This window comes from Triticum aestivum, chromosome 5B (genome assembly GCF_018294505.1).
Source record: "Triticum aestivum cultivar Chinese Spring chromosome 5B, IWGSC CS RefSeq v2.1, whole genome shotgun sequence".
In the NCBI taxonomy this organism is placed as follows: domain Eukaryota; kingdom Viridiplantae; phylum Streptophyta; class Magnoliopsida; order Poales; family Poaceae; genus Triticum; species Triticum aestivum.
In genome coordinates, this window is record NC_057807.1 from 470,013,401 (window position 1) to 470,030,428 (window position 17,028).

Consider the following 17,028-nt stretch of genomic DNA (forward strand, 5'->3'; position numbering starts at 1 on the left):
TAAGCATAGAAGGTCAAGTTTCATGTAATATTTCCAACTGATTGCGGTATGGAAAGTGGATTCTTTCCTATAAAGCCGCCATTTGTCTGGAATCTCCCATCCTCTCTGCCCCGAAACTTTGTCATCTCCCTCCCCACCTCCTTTCCATGCAATGGCACATCCTCACCGGCCTCATCTAGCCTCCTCCGTGGCTCGACTCCATCCCAGTGTTGGTGGTGACACTGTTGAGTTCACCTCACCCTTTCTCCTTTCTTGGTGAGACATTGTTCAGTCTTAGCGCTCGAGGTGGGGTTTCGGAGCTTTGTCTCAGGATCTATCCCGTGCAAGAACAACGAGGTGAGGACCCGACGCGTCACGAAGTCTATTGTGACAACGGAGCAATGCCCCTTGCCTACCAGCCCCTTCAAGCGAGTACCCCTTGTTGCCGACTGCTGGCTACATGCTACAGCACACACACCTACCCTCCTCCTGCTATAGTGTCCTCTCACACCCAGCATGGTGCGGGGCTGCCCAACTATTTGTCACGCCCCAGCCCCTTCTGATGAGGTTTTCAATTCGCTTCCAAGTGGACAACCGACAATAAAATTTGAAATTTGTGTCGACGTGAATAAAAAATAATTTCTGAGAAGGGATTTCAATTTAATAAAATGACTTGTGGTGAATAGTTCTTTTAGAAAGCATTGTAATGAATGACTGGAGTGCAAGCCAAAGCAGCTGTATTTGATTTAAACTCCGAGGCTGTTGAAGATAATTAACCATGAACAAAACCAGGCGTCAGAGAGAGAGACCACGGTGTAGGAGCGGAGGTGGTTTCCTAGTTCGACCTCTTGGAAGCAAGAGGAAATGGGAGAAAAGGCCATGGCCGTGGTAAATCGACATTTCCATAAGCTTGAGATGCACGCAACGCAACCAAATCCGATGCTGAAATGGACTCGAAATGTAAACATTTCGTTTTCTTCACCGGTCACAGCAAGCAAACACGGCTTCGATTCCCATCAGGATCACAAAGCTTTAAAAGGCCTTGCCCTGAGCCGATCTTCTCCGGCGCACTTCCAATCTTTCTTTCCCATCATCTCCTCTCCTCCCTGTCCCCTCCACCGCAGCTGTTCCCATGGCCATGGAGATTGCCCACCGGAACCGGGAGCCCTTCAGCATCATCTCCGGCCGGAAGCGCCCGCTGGAGATCCTTCGCCAGCGGTTCCAGACTGAGCTGGTCGCGGTCCATCGCCTCCTCACCGAGGCGCACGCCGTGCTTCCCGCCTCGTCCCCGTCGGCTCCCCGCGTGCGCGTCCGTCCAGCCGAGGAGCCGCCAGCCAAGAAGAGGAAGGCGTCCCCTCCCGTTCCCGTCAAGAAGATGACGTCCAAGGAGCGGAACCAACTCTACGCGGACCTCACCAAGCTAGCCAAGCTATCTGAATCCCATGTACTCCCTGCTCATATCCTGGAGCCGCTGAAGAAGCACAGCCGCCGCGGCATCTGCGATGATTACATCGAGATCGAGATGCACGACGTCCAAGACGCGGCCCTTGTGGAGATGCAGAAGCAGCTGGACAAGTTCCTTCGAGAGAGCAAGAATCCGTCGACGCATCATCAACACAAACAGATGATGGCCCAAAGGGAGGAGGACGAAGACGTCGACATCGTCGGCGGCGTCTCCCCTTTGCCGGTCAGGTCGACACACGTGCAGCTCGTCGAAGACATCTGCGGCGACGCCTCACCGGTGAAGAATCTTGGCCAAGATGCAACCATCAGCGGCAGCAGCGGTTCGGATTCTGGTTCATCTCACCAGAGCGTCGGCAGTCGTCCAGCTCCGGCAGAGCGCGCCGCCAACACTACGCCTCCAACACGCGACCTGATCGCCCGTGCCAACGAGATTTTGGAAATGCGGCGAAAGGAGGCGACGGCCCGGGCGAGGGAGAAGGCCCGTCAGGAGCTGCTCGAGACGGAGAGGAGGGCAATGCCGAAGGACACCCTAGACGAGGACGTGAAGGCCCTCGGCATTGATCAGTACAACACGGCCAGGCAGAACAACTTGTTGCGACGGATGGGACTCTTCCTCAAGGTTGACGACGATGACGACGACCTGAAGCAGCAGCAGCAGCAGCAGCAAAGCTTCCAAGAAGATTTAGAGGAAGGGGAGATTCGGTTGTGATCGTCGTTTTCTTTTTTAGAAATGATCGTCGTGGCTTGTAAGAAAGCTTGTAATAGTTCTCTTCTGCTGCTGAACATGTTGAAAATGTATGAAAATTCTTGATCGATTATTTCGAGTCTCAGCTCAATTAGTGATTTTTTTCAACTGCTTTGGTTGACATCTTATCTAGCAACATAACTGACACTTGATGATGTTCTTGAGGCTTCAGAGAAGGCGTGTAAGCATGATTGAATGAGGAAGTTGTGGCTGTCTGACCACATGTGAAAGTACATGATCGATTTTACGGACTGCAATTTGGCCAAATAATGATCCATAGCGCTCGAGACGTTTGCTTCTTGGCCATGGTTTTCAATTTCAGTTTCAACAAAATTTCAGCACCAACTGAAATCACTGAAATTTTCACTGTTTACATTTCAGCCAAAAGGCCGAAATATTCATTTGAATTTAATTAAATATTTGAAATTTTCAAAAAAAAATTGAAAAATATTTGATTTCCTGTGTACTACTGAATTTGCTGAAATATTTTGACTGAAACATAATATTTCAGTGTCTACTGAAATTAATGAAATTCAGTGAATTTCAGTGAAATCTCACTGGAAGTGAAAACCATGTTCTTGGCCTAAACCTCATCGATTATCTGGATATGTCACGTGGTGCTTGGTGGAAAAAGAAACAATCTCTTGTATCAAAGCGAGATGCAGTAAGAATGCAACAAATCAACGATAACACATCGATCATCTAGTAAGGTATGCAAATGCATAGCCCTTTATTTTCGCTTCATCATTATCAGTTGTTCTTTTATAGAGTTACAAAGCAGGATCTGCAGTGGTCAGTCAAATCGTATCCACCCTTTGCTTCTTGGTAACTATAGACGATGTTTCAGGAGGTGTCACGGTGACTTTTGTTTTCCCAACCGCGAGGAATGCCACTCTCTTCCTCGTATCAGGCTTGACATCTCTACGTGGAGCCGGCGCAGCACCAGGCCTGCCAAGAAGAGAGCTCGGAGCGTTTTGATCATTTGGTAGTTGCCTCCCACTGTGAGAATCTCCAGCATCGCCGCAATGGGTGGCTTTATCTGGTTGGTCAGCGAGAGAAGCATGATGTTGCTTGGCTGGGGTGTTTGCTCCATCAAGGTTTTCCATCTCTGATATGTCAAAAATGCAGCATTAGAACTTATAAGAACCTTTTCCAAAGTATGACATGATAAACCCATTAATACTCCTGTTCTATTAATGGAGCACTCCCTCTATAAAGAAATATAAGACCATTTAGATCACTACTTTAGTGATCTAAACGATTTTAAATTTCTTTACAGAGGGAGTATAATTAATAAACAGGCATTCCTGTTCTATTAGGTACAGCACAAACAATTGATATTAACAGAAATGCAGCATTTTGGCAACACATGCAATTTAGTTTCCAGCTGGAGCACGCACCCCAAAATATGTTTTAAAATTGCATTGAAAATAATAGAAAGTAAGACCATAGTCGCAGTGTGTTGTCTTCCAGTAAGCACAATCCCAAGCCATCATTCAACTAGGCTAACTGACTAACAATTGTTTTCATTGCAACAACTGTCAGCCAGGTTATCTGATACCAAGATATCATGCTAAACAACAGTAGTCTACCATAATAAGTTAAAAATTCCAGACGCATACTCTTGAGTGTTTTGTCAAATGTCATCTAGCATAAGAGACATGGAGATGTTATCAGAAAACATAATTGAGTATCATCATAACTTCCAGATAGTCAATGTAATAGCACCACCAAGACTCTTCCTCTTCATTCATACTCATTCCGTATCACTTCCTACCACTTCTTACTACATATATATGTTACTAATACATATTGCATTTTCAGTTTAGATTACTTAACAGAAACATTTTTTAATTTGCATGCCTTCAGGATACAATTGTATGCGATTGCAGAAAATCCAACCGTGAACTCCAAATGTGCATATGTCATGAATCAGAGAAGGTAAAGTGTTCCAACCTTCACTAACAAGTCCAAGTGTCTCATACTGGATTGATGAATCTGGAGTGCATGGCTTCAGATCCTCATCTTGGGTTTTCTGACTGCTAGCTTTGGTCTTTTCATGCAAAACAAATTTATCTTTCACCCATACACACTCCAGGATAGTACTGGGATCGTTGCTCGAGGGGTAGTACTCTCTGAAAGCCTGTGAAATGCAGAGACAGAACCAAGGGGTTATGTATCGAGGTAGCTGCAAGGTCCAGCAACTGCACGTTTGTGTGAAAGCATGATCTTACGCAATACATATTTTTCCATGATCCACAAAGATACAGAGTGCTAGTGTGGAAGCAAAAATTACCTGTACTTTATCAATACTGATCTTAACAGCCTGCTTTTTATCCGTAAGATCAGTAACCTTGCTGTATACTGATACAACATCAAGTAACATCTACAAACATAATATCAGAGGGCAAGCATCTTAGGCAAAATCTGTGCATAAAGAGACAAAGAAGGTAATTGGCATGCATATCATTCCAAGTTGACATTTCTTCCTTTTCGAAAAAAGAAGTTGACATTTCTTAGATTCCTAATTAATACACATAGTTTGACTACCAAGTTAGTTGCTGCATAAATATGTGGGTGGTTATTTACTGAACTTAATCGATGCAATCATTCATAGCCATGCCTGCAGACTATGTGGCTCACCTGTTGGGTCAGGACCCTCACTCTTGCAAGCAAAGCAAGGACTGCAGTGCAAAGTTCTACAAAAAAAGATCTGGCAAGTAAAAAGCTGATCTGACTGTAGTATGGATTAAGGAACTTTGGATAGGTAGCAATCAACTCCGAATGAAAGTTACTACGAGATTTGTTTCCTTTTCAGTGGCAAGCTAAGTGTGGGTGTACACCTTATTTTATTTCTGCTAAGAAAATAACAGAACCAAAAAGAAAAAGGATACACTGCTCCCTTCATAACAGGTTCGGCCATCTGCACAAAATACAGAAAGCATTAGTGTTTTCCCTCTGATGTGCAAACCAAGTAAGCTATCCCCGGTCTCGAAGTTGATCAAGAATTATCTGTAAACTGCAACGACTCATCCAGAAGTATGTATCATGCAGTTAGAAAATATAGAATTTCTCGGGTAATGAGCTTCATGTACCATATAAGAGTTTATACTAAATACATCGGAAACCTTCCAAACATGCAGGGATAATCACAACACTTTGCTGATGTATCCTTAGTTAGCTAAACAAAAGAAGTAAAACAACCGGGCAATATTGGTAGACTTCCACAGATTCAAATTTCAATATTGCATAACTCGTTACTTGAAAACAACCACAAGGAACAAAAGTTATGCTCTATCAACAGAGATACTGCATTTATGATTCCACCAAAATATTTAATTCAGCTGCAATAGGATAGTCTGCAAAATGCAACCAGTGTCAACAGACAACAAAACGCACCTGGGACAGCAAACGGGCAACCCCCAAAAGCCTCTTATAGTGGCTATGGTTTGCACCAGGCTTCCTCTTACCCTGCCTGTAAAAGAAAACATTAAGCAATAACCTGAATAGCAGACTAATATAATTATAGCATCATTGTACCAAGAATAAAAGCAAACGAAATAATCCGAACTGCCAAGAAATTAAGCACTGCTCATAGAAGTAGAAACTTCTAGCTAAGCTTACAGTCATCGTGAATAAATATTTCTTTGTTATCTCCTAGGATCAATATAAGGACCACAAATATCATCACAGGACCAAACGATGTCCCCAACATGAAGGATTTGTGCAAGGACATTACTTCTGCCATGGTGTACCATACACATAATTTTCTTTTTGCGATTGACACACACATAATAAATGACAAAGATTGTTTTACAGAGGAGCACAACAGCACCAGGGATGCGAAACCTGACGAACCTGTTCGGAACAAGAATAGTGTTGGCCGGCTTACGACAGGTGATGACCGGGAACACGGCGTTGATGACCTCCGCAAGATGGGCACCAAGCAGCAGCTTCAGGTCCCTCCGCACCTACGCACCCAATGGAAACACATACAAATCACACGCATCAGTGCAGAGCCACTCACCAGAAAAGGTGGGGGAGGGGGGCGTGCACCTAGGCGTACCTTGAGGAGGTACTGGAAGTAGGCTGCGCCGCGGTGCTGGTTCCGGTGCTTGTAGACAAGGCGCTCGAGAACTCCGGCCTCCGCCTGCAGGTGGCGCAGCGCCGCCCGCAGGCGATGCTCCTCGCCCTCCTCCGCCGAACCCTCCTGACGCTGTGCCATGGCGGCCTCTCCGAGCTTGGTATCTGCCATGTCTAGGTCGTGGATGGGTGTAGAACTTAAACTCAAATGCTCCACGATCCAACAAAGTACATAAAACATGACAAATGCTACAAATAATAATGCATGAATTGGTAACGAAAATCATCAACTTAAGTCAACAAATCGAAAACAAAAATACACTGGTCAAGAGGTAATTAGAAATTACCCAGCAGCAGTGGTGGATCTACGATTTTGAAACAGGGTAGTCCACTCTAAAAATATTACAATAAATGTGGCATACCAATAGAACAACAGAAATTGATCAATATGATCTTACAAACATATGAAAAATTCTCAAATAAGTTTTGATTTTGCATTAAAAAAACTTGAAAAGTTCAAAGAAGACTATGTGCATGTGTTCATTCTTCCACATTTGATACATATATGTAATCATGTGGACCTAGTTGACATTCTGTTCTTCAATATGACAATGACATTTGTTGATTCAAAAACTGAGAGTTTGACCCAAACTGAAACAACTCAGTTGTAAGCAGTAACATTTCTGAAAATTACAGCTCAAGATGCCACATGAATCCAGAAAACGGATCCAAACTGAAACAATTCAGTAGTAAGTAGTAACATTCCTGGGCAGAATTCCGTAGTAAGTAATACATTACAATTTTCAAAGGAGCACAGCAAGCCTAAATTCTTAACTAGAAGTACTGGCAGGTGGCGGCACGACGAGCAATGAGCAAACAGAAATTTGGGAACAAGCAGAAATCTACCTCAAACGTGGCAGGTCGCTGCTTGCCTTCTGCAGCTGCCCAACGCCGGGCGTCGACTGCCGACTGCGGTCTCGGCGGCTGGGCGCGGTGGCGCGGGGCAGGGGCTGGGCGGGGCGGGTAAAGTCGACGGCGAGGCACGGAGCCAGGCGGCGAGTTAGGGCGGCGAGGTCGGCGGGAGCGCAGAGGGGAATCGGGAACGGGAGGCAGTGCGCAGCGGCTGTCCTGACGGCTACCGCGGGCCTCAGCTGTGTTTGCTGGGCACGCGTAGAATATGGGCTGGCACGGCACGCACGGCCCGTCTGGCACGTTAGCGAGGGGGAGGAGCTAAATTAGTCCAAAAATGTCAGGTTTTTTTATAAAAAGTGGTGCACGCCCCTCTCATCTCTTACACTCAAACCCCCTCTCATTTCTCACACTCAAACATGGATGATCTCAACTAGTTCCACTTCAATGCAAGGGATTTCGATATTCACATACCCGAGTTTGCCGATCCCACTGCCCACGTTATGACCATATATCCTTCTTCTGACGAGAATACACAATCACCATCCGGCCCCCAATCCACTACTGCCAACACTACCTCCACCACCACCGGTACAAGAAGGGTTCGTCGCAAAACCACAAAGTGCTGGACTACTTCAATGGTGAAATTGTTGTGGAGGGTGGTGTCAACGTGCTTAAAGCTAGATGCAAAAGATGTGTGGTCTTATATTTAAGGAGGGGGGGGGGGGGCAAGGTGGAACGGACACCCTAAATACACACAAATTGGCACACATCAAGAAGGACGAGGAGACTGTGGGAAGACAGACCACGCTCAAGTTCAACCCTAACGGTTCGGTACATAATTTCACCTATGATGTTAATGTCAAAAGAGAAAATATTTGTCATTTAATTGCTTTTAATGATTTACCATTAAGTTTTGGTGAGTTTGAAGGTTTTACGGAACATAATCAAACTGCTTTTCCATCACCAACTGGTAGAAGATGCTAGCATTGACATTGTTTGGTCAATTCTAGTGTTGAAATTCTTGGGAGAATATCATACAAAAACCAACACTCGGTAGAAACCGGTGAAAACCACGAGAAAAAGTTGTTTTGAAGTTTTAAAAATTATTTAAAAATACGGGATGTTAAGAGGATGATTTTATTGCCACGCAAAATTTCAAGTTGAAACACATTATGAGATGTGAGCTATGAAAAAGACAAAATCAGCGTTGAATAGTGCCAAACAGTAATGTCATTATTCAGGGCTGAATTTGTCTTTTTCATAGCTCACAACTCGTAATGTGTTTGAACTTGAAATTTTGCATGGCAATAAAACATCACCCTCTTAACATCCCTTAATTTTTTCAGATTTTTTCGAAACATTAAAATATGGTTTTCACAAAGTTTTCATTGAATGTTGGTTTCCGTATGATATTCTAGCGAAATTCTTTTCTACGGAAATGCTAGTGTTAACATTGTCAAAACTGTTTTAGGTTTGTCAATCTAAAAATATATGTGGCTTCAATTTCTTTTTCTACAATCACTTGTTACTTTACTTAAACTCGATAACCATCACAATACAAGGCTTTGGATAGACCTCCCCCCAACTCCCAAAATAAAATAAAATATAATAACTTCTATGACTAAGAATTACACCAGGATTTCTCTGAGCTCCTATGACTAAGAATTAATACTGAGGCTTTAATAAAGATACTTCAATCAGATCGGACTAGAGGTGTCGCCACGTGCATATCTGCACAAACTTGACTACCTTTAAAAGTTTTCTAAAGTACCATGAGTTCTTCATCCAAAAATAGGGAAGCCATGAGTGTTTCGCAATTGGGGCGGGAGTCCTTTAGAAGTACAGGTCTCTGAACCATAAAATCTTCACCAAAACAGCAGAGAAACACTCCAAAGCCACCACAAAAGATCACATAGAAAAATCATCAGCCACAAACGCAATCTCATCGGATCCGCATGAACGCATCTGTGAGGATATATATAAACCTAAATTTTGCAAGATCAAACCTACAAAGAGAAGACAATCTGGCTTCATGGTGCAACCTAGTAGATATCATATGACAATAGAAAAACCAAAGAAACTTTATTCCTAAAGGTGTTGCACTCTCGGCTCGAGCTTCCCCAATGAAGACCCTAAACCTCGTATTAATGTAGACTTCTGAACATGCCTAGCAGGATTCAAGGTCTTCCACTTTGCCACATGCGCCCGGAGGCAAGGGTATCAACTAGATCACAACAACCGCTCAAACCCTAGTTGGCTTCTGTCTTCCAGGTACCTCTAGGGTTTCAAGTTTGACAACATTACACATGTGGAGCATTATAATAGATTGTGCCTGAGCTTCTAGCTATGTACAGGCCCTACTTCGGCTTTGTTAAGGGATAACATGAAGGTGGACCCGACGGTGACCTCGTGTGAGGGACAAGCTTCGCATTTGCCATTGCAACAACTGGAGGTGAACCCGCTTGGGCGCTCATATGTGCTTGGCGCCCACTTCTCCCCCGCTGACACATCATCCTGGTGCCCTCTTTGCAAAAGATTTTTGTGGCGTTCTCGCCAGCTTGGAGGCTTCTCGCCCTGGATTTGGAAGGGTGGTTGCTTGCCTCCTTACAGGGACGACAATCAAGGGCAAAAGCAAAGAAGGTAGGTGATTGCCCTCGGACCAGCATCCCGAAGGAGAAGTCGCTCAAAGTGCAAGGGCAAGAAAAGTGACATCATAGGAAATGCGTCCGCAACTGCTTGATGGAAGATCTTCGGTCCCTCGGCTCGTCCAGAAGGTTGCATTCGTTATTGTCGTTTTGCTGTTGCACATTTCCGTTTGTTGATGTGTTCTCGTGAGCGTCCTGTTGCATTGTTTGATTGTATCTGAAATTGCGGTTGTTGTGTGTTTGAAGAGTTTGATGGGTTGTGTTGTATGCGGTCATGGGGTTTCACACCTTGTGAGTAGTCCACTTATGGTTTGATTGTATCGGTTGTCACACGGTATTTTTTTAATTAACTTGGCAATTCTCACCTTCATAGTTAATCGAACAGGCAAAATGTTTGCCTCCATTTAAAAAAAATAGATGAAGAGGAAGTTGCACCGAGACACAATTTTTGGGCCTCTTTCCTCTAGACAAAGAATGCATTATTGCACGCAGTTAATAAAAGTTTGCATTGCACGTCTTTGTTTGCTAGGATTTTTCTTCTTCTTTTGAACGGCTTTTTTTAGGGAATTCTTGTGAACGTATGCTAGTTGGTACAAAGCGTGCTGGGCGAAAGTTTATTTTAGGTATGAAACCGAAAGAGTTTGATAATGAGCAGAGCTGTTACGCACCGAGGGAGACTAGACTGAGAAATCGATGAACCATACAGCTTTCAGCAGCAAGACCTTGTAATCTACAGCAACATAAAGAACAAGGACGCTGGGGCCAAAACATTAATTCTACCGAACTGACTGGCATGTTTCCTCAGCTAGGGCGAAAATGGCCCACACGTAAGTATATACCGTAAGTCATCCTATATAAGTACACGTGCCTTGTGCAGTTATCTCCACAGTTTTGAGCACAACCCTTTCTGTATTTTCCTGCACCTTGTAGGTTAATTGGAGCTTAGATTTCTCAGAGAGAACGGACGACTACGTAGATGGTGACTTCCGAGAGAAGTGCAATTCTTGTTGCACTGTTGTGCATGTGCTTTGTTGTGACCCATGCATGCGACGGTATGTGTTGATTAATAAGTTCCCTGACCAAGTTCCCTCCTAATCAAGCGCTGTTGTATAATGCTAGTTGATTCATAATTGTGGGCATGTGACTCTGGCACATGTTTGTCTTCCCTTCTCCTTCACATCTGCCAGTTATATATATGTTAAAAGAATAAAACCTGTATGTAAAGGTCCCATCTCTATTTCTGGTTTCTTATCAGTTAGTCCTCTTCACTCTTTTCATATTTCTCTTGAAATGGAATATCTGAGCTTTAAAGTGAAAAAGGTATATTTCACTAAAAAAATACTCCAGTATTATTCAGATTATAATCATTTCACTATACATGAACGGTATACACCAAAGAATGGCGGCAAACGGGATCTAAAATAGATGCGAGGTTGTTTCATCTTGTCACAAAACAACATCTTGTACAATCTTGCCATCTTCATCTTTCCTATTGCAACTTGCACAAAGTTTCATCTTGATGTATGATTTCTTATCTATACTTTCTGACTCAAAGGAAATGGCGTGAGATTCGGGTACAGTGGGAGAACTGGCCCGGAGCATTGGGGGAGCTTAAGTCCTAATTTCACGGTTTGCTCAAATGGAATCTACCAGTCTCCAATTGACATCGTGAGAGATGGTGCTGTACACGACCCAGGAATGGAGCCCCTAGAGAGGGATTACACTTCTACAAATGCTTCAATGGTTGACAACGTCTTCAACATTGCGGTTTGCTCCGAGCCTCTCTCAACCAAATGGTTCTTTATATCAACGAATATAAAATGTACACATACAAGCACGACGATACATGACTTAGCTTATCTTTATTTTGTTTGTCTTATAGTAATTTGCTTCGTTTGCGAGTTCTTTCTTCCTAGATGGGCTTTCTAGCTTTGTTTTCCTTTGATGTTTTGGTTGTATAACTTCATTAATTTGTCACATCATATTGTGGTCTTCTATATAATGTACGAGTGACTATTATAACCTGTTCATGAAATATGTATTCTACTACGTACACATAATCTAGTTTAAAGTAATGTGTATTATGAAATCATTATGCCAACTGAATGATGTAGCTGCGATACAATGACACTATTGGGACTGTCAAGGTGGATGGGAAGAAGTACAAACTGAAGCAATTGCATTGGCACTCTCCCTCAGAACATACCATCAATGGCCAAAGGTTCACATGTACACTTTTGAGATTTGGGAAGGATTCAATTTCCCTTGTACTAACTATGTGCACCACTCTCTTACCCTGGTAGATTTGCGGTAGAGCTCCACATGGTTCACACCACCGATGATGGTGACATTACTGTTGTGTCAATCCTTTATCGTTACGGAAAACCAGATCCTTTCCTTCACCAGGTAAATCATTGTGATAAGAAAAAGGGAATTTGTTGCTACTATATGTACTATCACTATCGCACTGTAGAACACTACACGGTGTATATCAACGAGATATGAAATGGTCAGTAGATGTTAGTTAGTCAATTGAGTAGTTTATATACGTTTAATACAAAGCTCTGTTTTATATGAATAGTCGGGAGACATTGACCTGTTTCAAGAACTGAATAACACGATCACAACTTGTAATTTGATTTCTAATCAATATGTATTGGACTTATATGTTGAACCAGATGACTAGGACACGCCTAATGACGTCAATTGCTTGGTCTACATGCATTTCTGTTTGACTATTTGCTTTGTATTTTACTCATAGATAAAGGATAAGTTGGTTGAATTGTCTGCGGAGGGCTGCAAAGCTGAGAAAGGTGATCCTCTCCCCATTGGGATGGTGAATATGAGGGAACTAATGCAGGGTGCACATAGGTATTTCAGATATGTTGGATCTCTCACCGCACCACCATGCACAGAGAATGTGATCTGGAACATTCTTGGCGAGGTATTCCATCTGCTCAAATGTCGAAAATAGTGTGGAAACTTTAACTTCACATGATGTTTATGCAATGGGAGTTACTAATCTATATATACTTTGAGATGTGTCGCAGATAAAAGAAATGACAAAAGAGCAGGCTGCTACTTTGATGGCTCCTCTGAAGGGGAGTTACAAGAACAACTACAGGCCGCTACAATCACTGAATGGCCGCACCGTACAGGTCTATGATAGGTCGCGCAATGTTCAAAATATCCTTTAGCCAACTGAAGTTCGATCCATGGTGAACTATTTTGCTTGGTGCCAATCCAGAACAATGAAAGAAGCGTAAGGTGACATGATAGATTGCAATAAAATGTAGCTCGTGGCATTGGTACTTGTGTGTGCAAGAACATAAATTATAATCATGGCCATTATCATGTATTCTTGTGTAACCATTGGGTTGTTGTTTGGATATTAATACCAATTAGTGAAATGTCAAATAAGGAAATTTTCTAAAGTAAAATAACAATGAAACTTTGTTGTCTGAATGGTGTTAGAAATGTTCTGTTGTCCATTTTGTTGATAAATCTGAAAGAACACCATGATGTGAAATTGAAGGAAATATGCCCTAGAGGCAATAATAAAGTTATTATTTATTTCCTTATAATCATGATAAATGTTTATTATTCATGCTAGAATTGTATTTACCGGAAACATAATACATGTGTGAATACATAGACAAACAAAGTGTCACTAGTATGCCTCTACTTGACTAGCTCGTTAATCAAAGATGGTTATGTTTCCTAACCATGAACAATGAGTTGTTATTTGATTAACGAGGTCACATCATTAGTAGAATGATCTGATTGACATGACCCATTCCATTAGCTTAGCACCCGATCGTTTAGTATGTTGCTATTGCTTTCTTCATGACTTATACATGTTCCTATGACTATGAGATTATGCAACTCCCGTTTACCGGAGGAACACTTTGGGTACTACCAAACGTCACAACGTAACTGGGTGATTATAAAGGAGTACTACAGGTGTCTCCAATGGTCGATGTTGGGTTGGCGTATTTCGAGATTAGGATTTGTCACTCCGATTGTCGGAGAGGTATCTCTGGGCCCTCTCGGTAATACACATCACATAAGCCTTGCAAGCATTACAACTAATATGTTAGTTGTGAGATGATGTATTACGGAACGAGTAAAGAGACTTGCCAGTAACGAGATTGAACTAGGTATTGGATACCGACGATCGAATCTCGGGCAAGTAACATACCGATGACAAAGGGAACAACGTATGTTGTTATGCGGTCTGACCGATAAAGATCTTCGTAGAATATGTAGGAGCCAATATGGGCATCCAGGTCACGCTATTGGTTATTGACCGGAGACGTGTCTCGGTCATGTCTACATTGTTCTTGAACCCGTAGGGTCCGCACGCTTAAGGTTACGATGACAGTTATATTATGAGTTTATGCATTTTGATGTACCGAAGGTTGTTCGGAGTCCCGGATGTGATCACGGACATGACGAGGAGTCTCGAAATGGTCGAGACGTAAAGATTGATATATTGGAAGCCTATATTTGGATATCGGAAGTGTTCCGGGTGAAATCGGGATTTTACCGGAATACCGGGAGGGTTACCGGAACCCCCCGGGAACCATATGGGCCATCATGGGCCTTAGTGGAAAGGAGAAAGGGGCAGCCCAAGGGGGCTGCGCGCCTCCCCCCTTCCCCTAGTCCTATTAGGACTAGGAGAGGTGGCCGGCCACCCCTCTCCCTCTTTCCCCTTGGGAATCCTAGTTGGAATAGGATTGGGGGGGAGTCCTACTCCCGGTAGGAGTAGGACTCCTCCTGCGCCTCTCCCTCTTGGCCGGCGCCCCCTCCCCCCTTGGCTCCTTTATATACGGAGGCAGGGGCACCTCTAAACACACAAGTTGACACAAGTTGATCCACGTGATCGATTCCTTAGCCGTGTGCGGTGCCCCCTGCCACCATATTCCTCGATAATACTGTAGCGGAGTTTAGGCGAAGCCCTGCTGCTGTAGTTTAGGCGAAACTCTTCCCCGACACTTTGCTGGATCGGAGTCCGGGGATCGTCATCGAGCTGAACGTGTGCTCGAACTCGGAGGTGCCGTAGTTTCGGTGCTTGATCGGTTGGATCGAGAAGACGTACGACTACTTCCTCTACGTCGTGTCATCGCTTCCGCAGTCGGTCTGCGTTGGGTACGTAGACAATACTCTCCCCTCGTTGCTATGCATCACATGATCTTGCGTGTGCGTAGGAAAATTTTTGAAATTACTACGAAACCCAACAGTGGCATCCGAGCCTAGGTTTTTGATGTTGATGTTATATGCACGAGTAGAACACAAGTGAGTTGTGGACGATACAAGTCATATTGCCTACCAGCATGTCATATTTTGGTTCGGCGGTATTGTTGGACGAGACGACCCAGACCAACCTTACGCGTACGCTTACGCGAGACCGGTTCCCTCGACGTGCTTTGCACAGAGATGGCTTGCGGGCGACTGTCTCTCCAACTTTAGTTGAACCAAGTATGGCTACGCCCGGTCCTTGCGAAGGTTAAAACGGAGTCTATTTGACAAACTATCGTTGTGGTTTTGATGCGTAGGTGAGATTGGTTCTTACTTAAGCCCGTAGCAGCCACGTAAAACAAGCAACAACAAAGTAGAGGACGTCTAACTTGTTTTTGCAGGGCATGTTGTGATGTGATATGGTCAAAGCATGATGCTGAATTTTATTGTATGAGATGATCATGTTTTGTAACCGAGTTATCGGCAACTGGCAGGAGCCATATGGTTGTCGCTTTATTGTATGCAATGCAATCGTGATGTAATGCTTTACTTTATTACTAAACGGTAGTGATAGTCGTGGAAGCATAAGATTGGCGAGACGACAACGATGCTATGATGGAGATCAAGGTGTCGCGCCGGTGACGATGGTGATCATGAAGGTGCTTCGGAGATGGAGATCACAAGCACAAGATGATGATGACCATATCATATCACTTATATTGATTGCATGTGATGTTTATCTTTTTATGCATCTTATCTTGCTTTGATTGACGGTAGCATTATAAGATGATCTCTCACTAAATTATCAAGAAGTGTTCTCCCTGAGTATGCACCGTTGCCAAAGTTCGTCGTGCCCAGACACCATGTGATGATCGGGTGTGATAAGCTCTACGTCCATCTACAACGGGTGCAAGCCAGTTTTGCACACGCAGAATACTCAGGTTAAACTTGACGAGCCTAGCATATGCAGATATGGCCTCGGAACACGGAGACCGAAAGGTCGAGCGTGAATCATATAGTAGATATGATCAGCATAACGATGTTCACCATTGAAAACTACTCCATCTCACGTGATGATCGGTCATGGTTTAGTTGATTTGGATCACGTAATCACTTAGAGGATTAGAGGGATGTCTATCTAAGTGGGAGTTCTTAAATAATATGATTAATTGAACTTAAATTTATCATGAACTTAGTACCTGATAGTATCTTGCTTGTTTATGTTGATTGTAGATAGATGGCTCGTGCTATTGTTCCGTTGAATTTTAATGCGTTCCTTGAGAAAGCAAAGTTGAAAGATGATGGTAGCAATTACACGGACTGGGTCCGTAACTTGAGGATTATCCTCATTGCTGCACAGAAAAATTACGTCCTGGAAGCACCGCTGGGTGCCAGGCCTGCTGCTGGAGCAACACCAGATGTTATGAACGTCTGGCAGAGCAAAGCTGATGACTACTCGATAGTTCAGTGTGCCATGCTTTACGGCATAGAATCGGGACTTCAACAACGTTTTGAACGTCATGGAGCATATGAGATGTTCCAGGAGTTGAAGTTAATATTTCAAGCAAATGCCCGAATTGAGAGATATGAAGTCTCCAATAAGTTCTATAGCTGCAAGATGGAGGAGAACAGTTCTGTCAGTGAGCATATACTCAAAATGTCTGGGTATAATAATCACTTGATTCAATTGGGAGTTAATCTTCCGGATGATTGCGTCATTGACAGAATTCTCCAATCACTGCCACCAAGCTACAAGAGCTTCGTGATGAACTATAATATGCAAGGGATGAACAAGACTATTCCCGAGCTCTTCGCAATGCTGAAAGCTGCGGAGGTAGAAATCAAGAAGGAGCATCAAGTGTTGATGGTTAATAAGACCACTAGTTTCAAGAAAAAGGGCAAAGGGAAGAAAAAGGGGAACTTCAAGAAGAACGGCAAGCAAGTTGCTGCTCAAGAGAA

The 17,028-nt window shown here is 43.4% G+C and overlaps 3 protein-coding genes across 3 annotated transcripts; 2 read left to right on the plus strand and 1 right to left on the minus strand.

Annotated features, from left to right (window-relative positions):
* Positions 1–1,056: 1,056 nt before the first annotated feature.
* On the plus strand, positions 1,057–2,180 carry LOC123116481 (transcription factor GTE11). The gene has a single exon (XM_044537433.1). It carries the CDS (start codon positions 1,112–1,114, stop codon positions 2,150–2,152), a length of 1,041 nt encoding a protein of 346 aa, XP_044393368.1. The 5' UTR covers positions 1,057–1,111; the 3' UTR covers positions 2,153–2,180.
* A 709-nt stretch (positions 2,181–2,889) lies between these two features.
* On the minus strand, positions 2,890–7,435 carry LOC123112546 (uncharacterized). Its single transcript, XM_044533574.1, has 9 exons — positions 7,178–7,435; positions 6,255–6,445; positions 6,047–6,159; positions 5,588–5,663; positions 5,083–5,111; positions 4,832–4,925; positions 4,485–4,574; positions 4,145–4,331; positions 2,890–3,296 (listed from the first exon to the last, which is right to left on the minus strand). The coding sequence occupies exons 2-9, from the start codon at positions 6,441–6,443 to the stop codon at positions 2,986–2,988; spliced, it is 1,089 nt and encodes a 362-aa protein (XP_044389509.1). The 5' UTR covers positions 6,444–6,445; positions 7,178–7,435; the 3' UTR covers positions 2,890–2,985.
* A 3,369-nt stretch (positions 7,436–10,804) lies between these two features.
* Positions 10,805–13,025, plus strand: LOC123116482 (alpha carbonic anhydrase 1, chloroplastic-like). Its single transcript, XM_044537435.1, has 6 exons — positions 10,805–10,880; positions 11,384–11,595; positions 11,943–12,049; positions 12,132–12,234; positions 12,590–12,772; positions 12,879–13,025. The coding sequence occupies exons 1-6, from the start codon at positions 10,805–10,807 to the stop codon at positions 13,023–13,025; spliced, it is 828 nt and encodes a 275-aa protein (XP_044393370.1).
* The last annotated feature ends 4,003 nt before the right edge of the window (positions 13,026–17,028 follow it).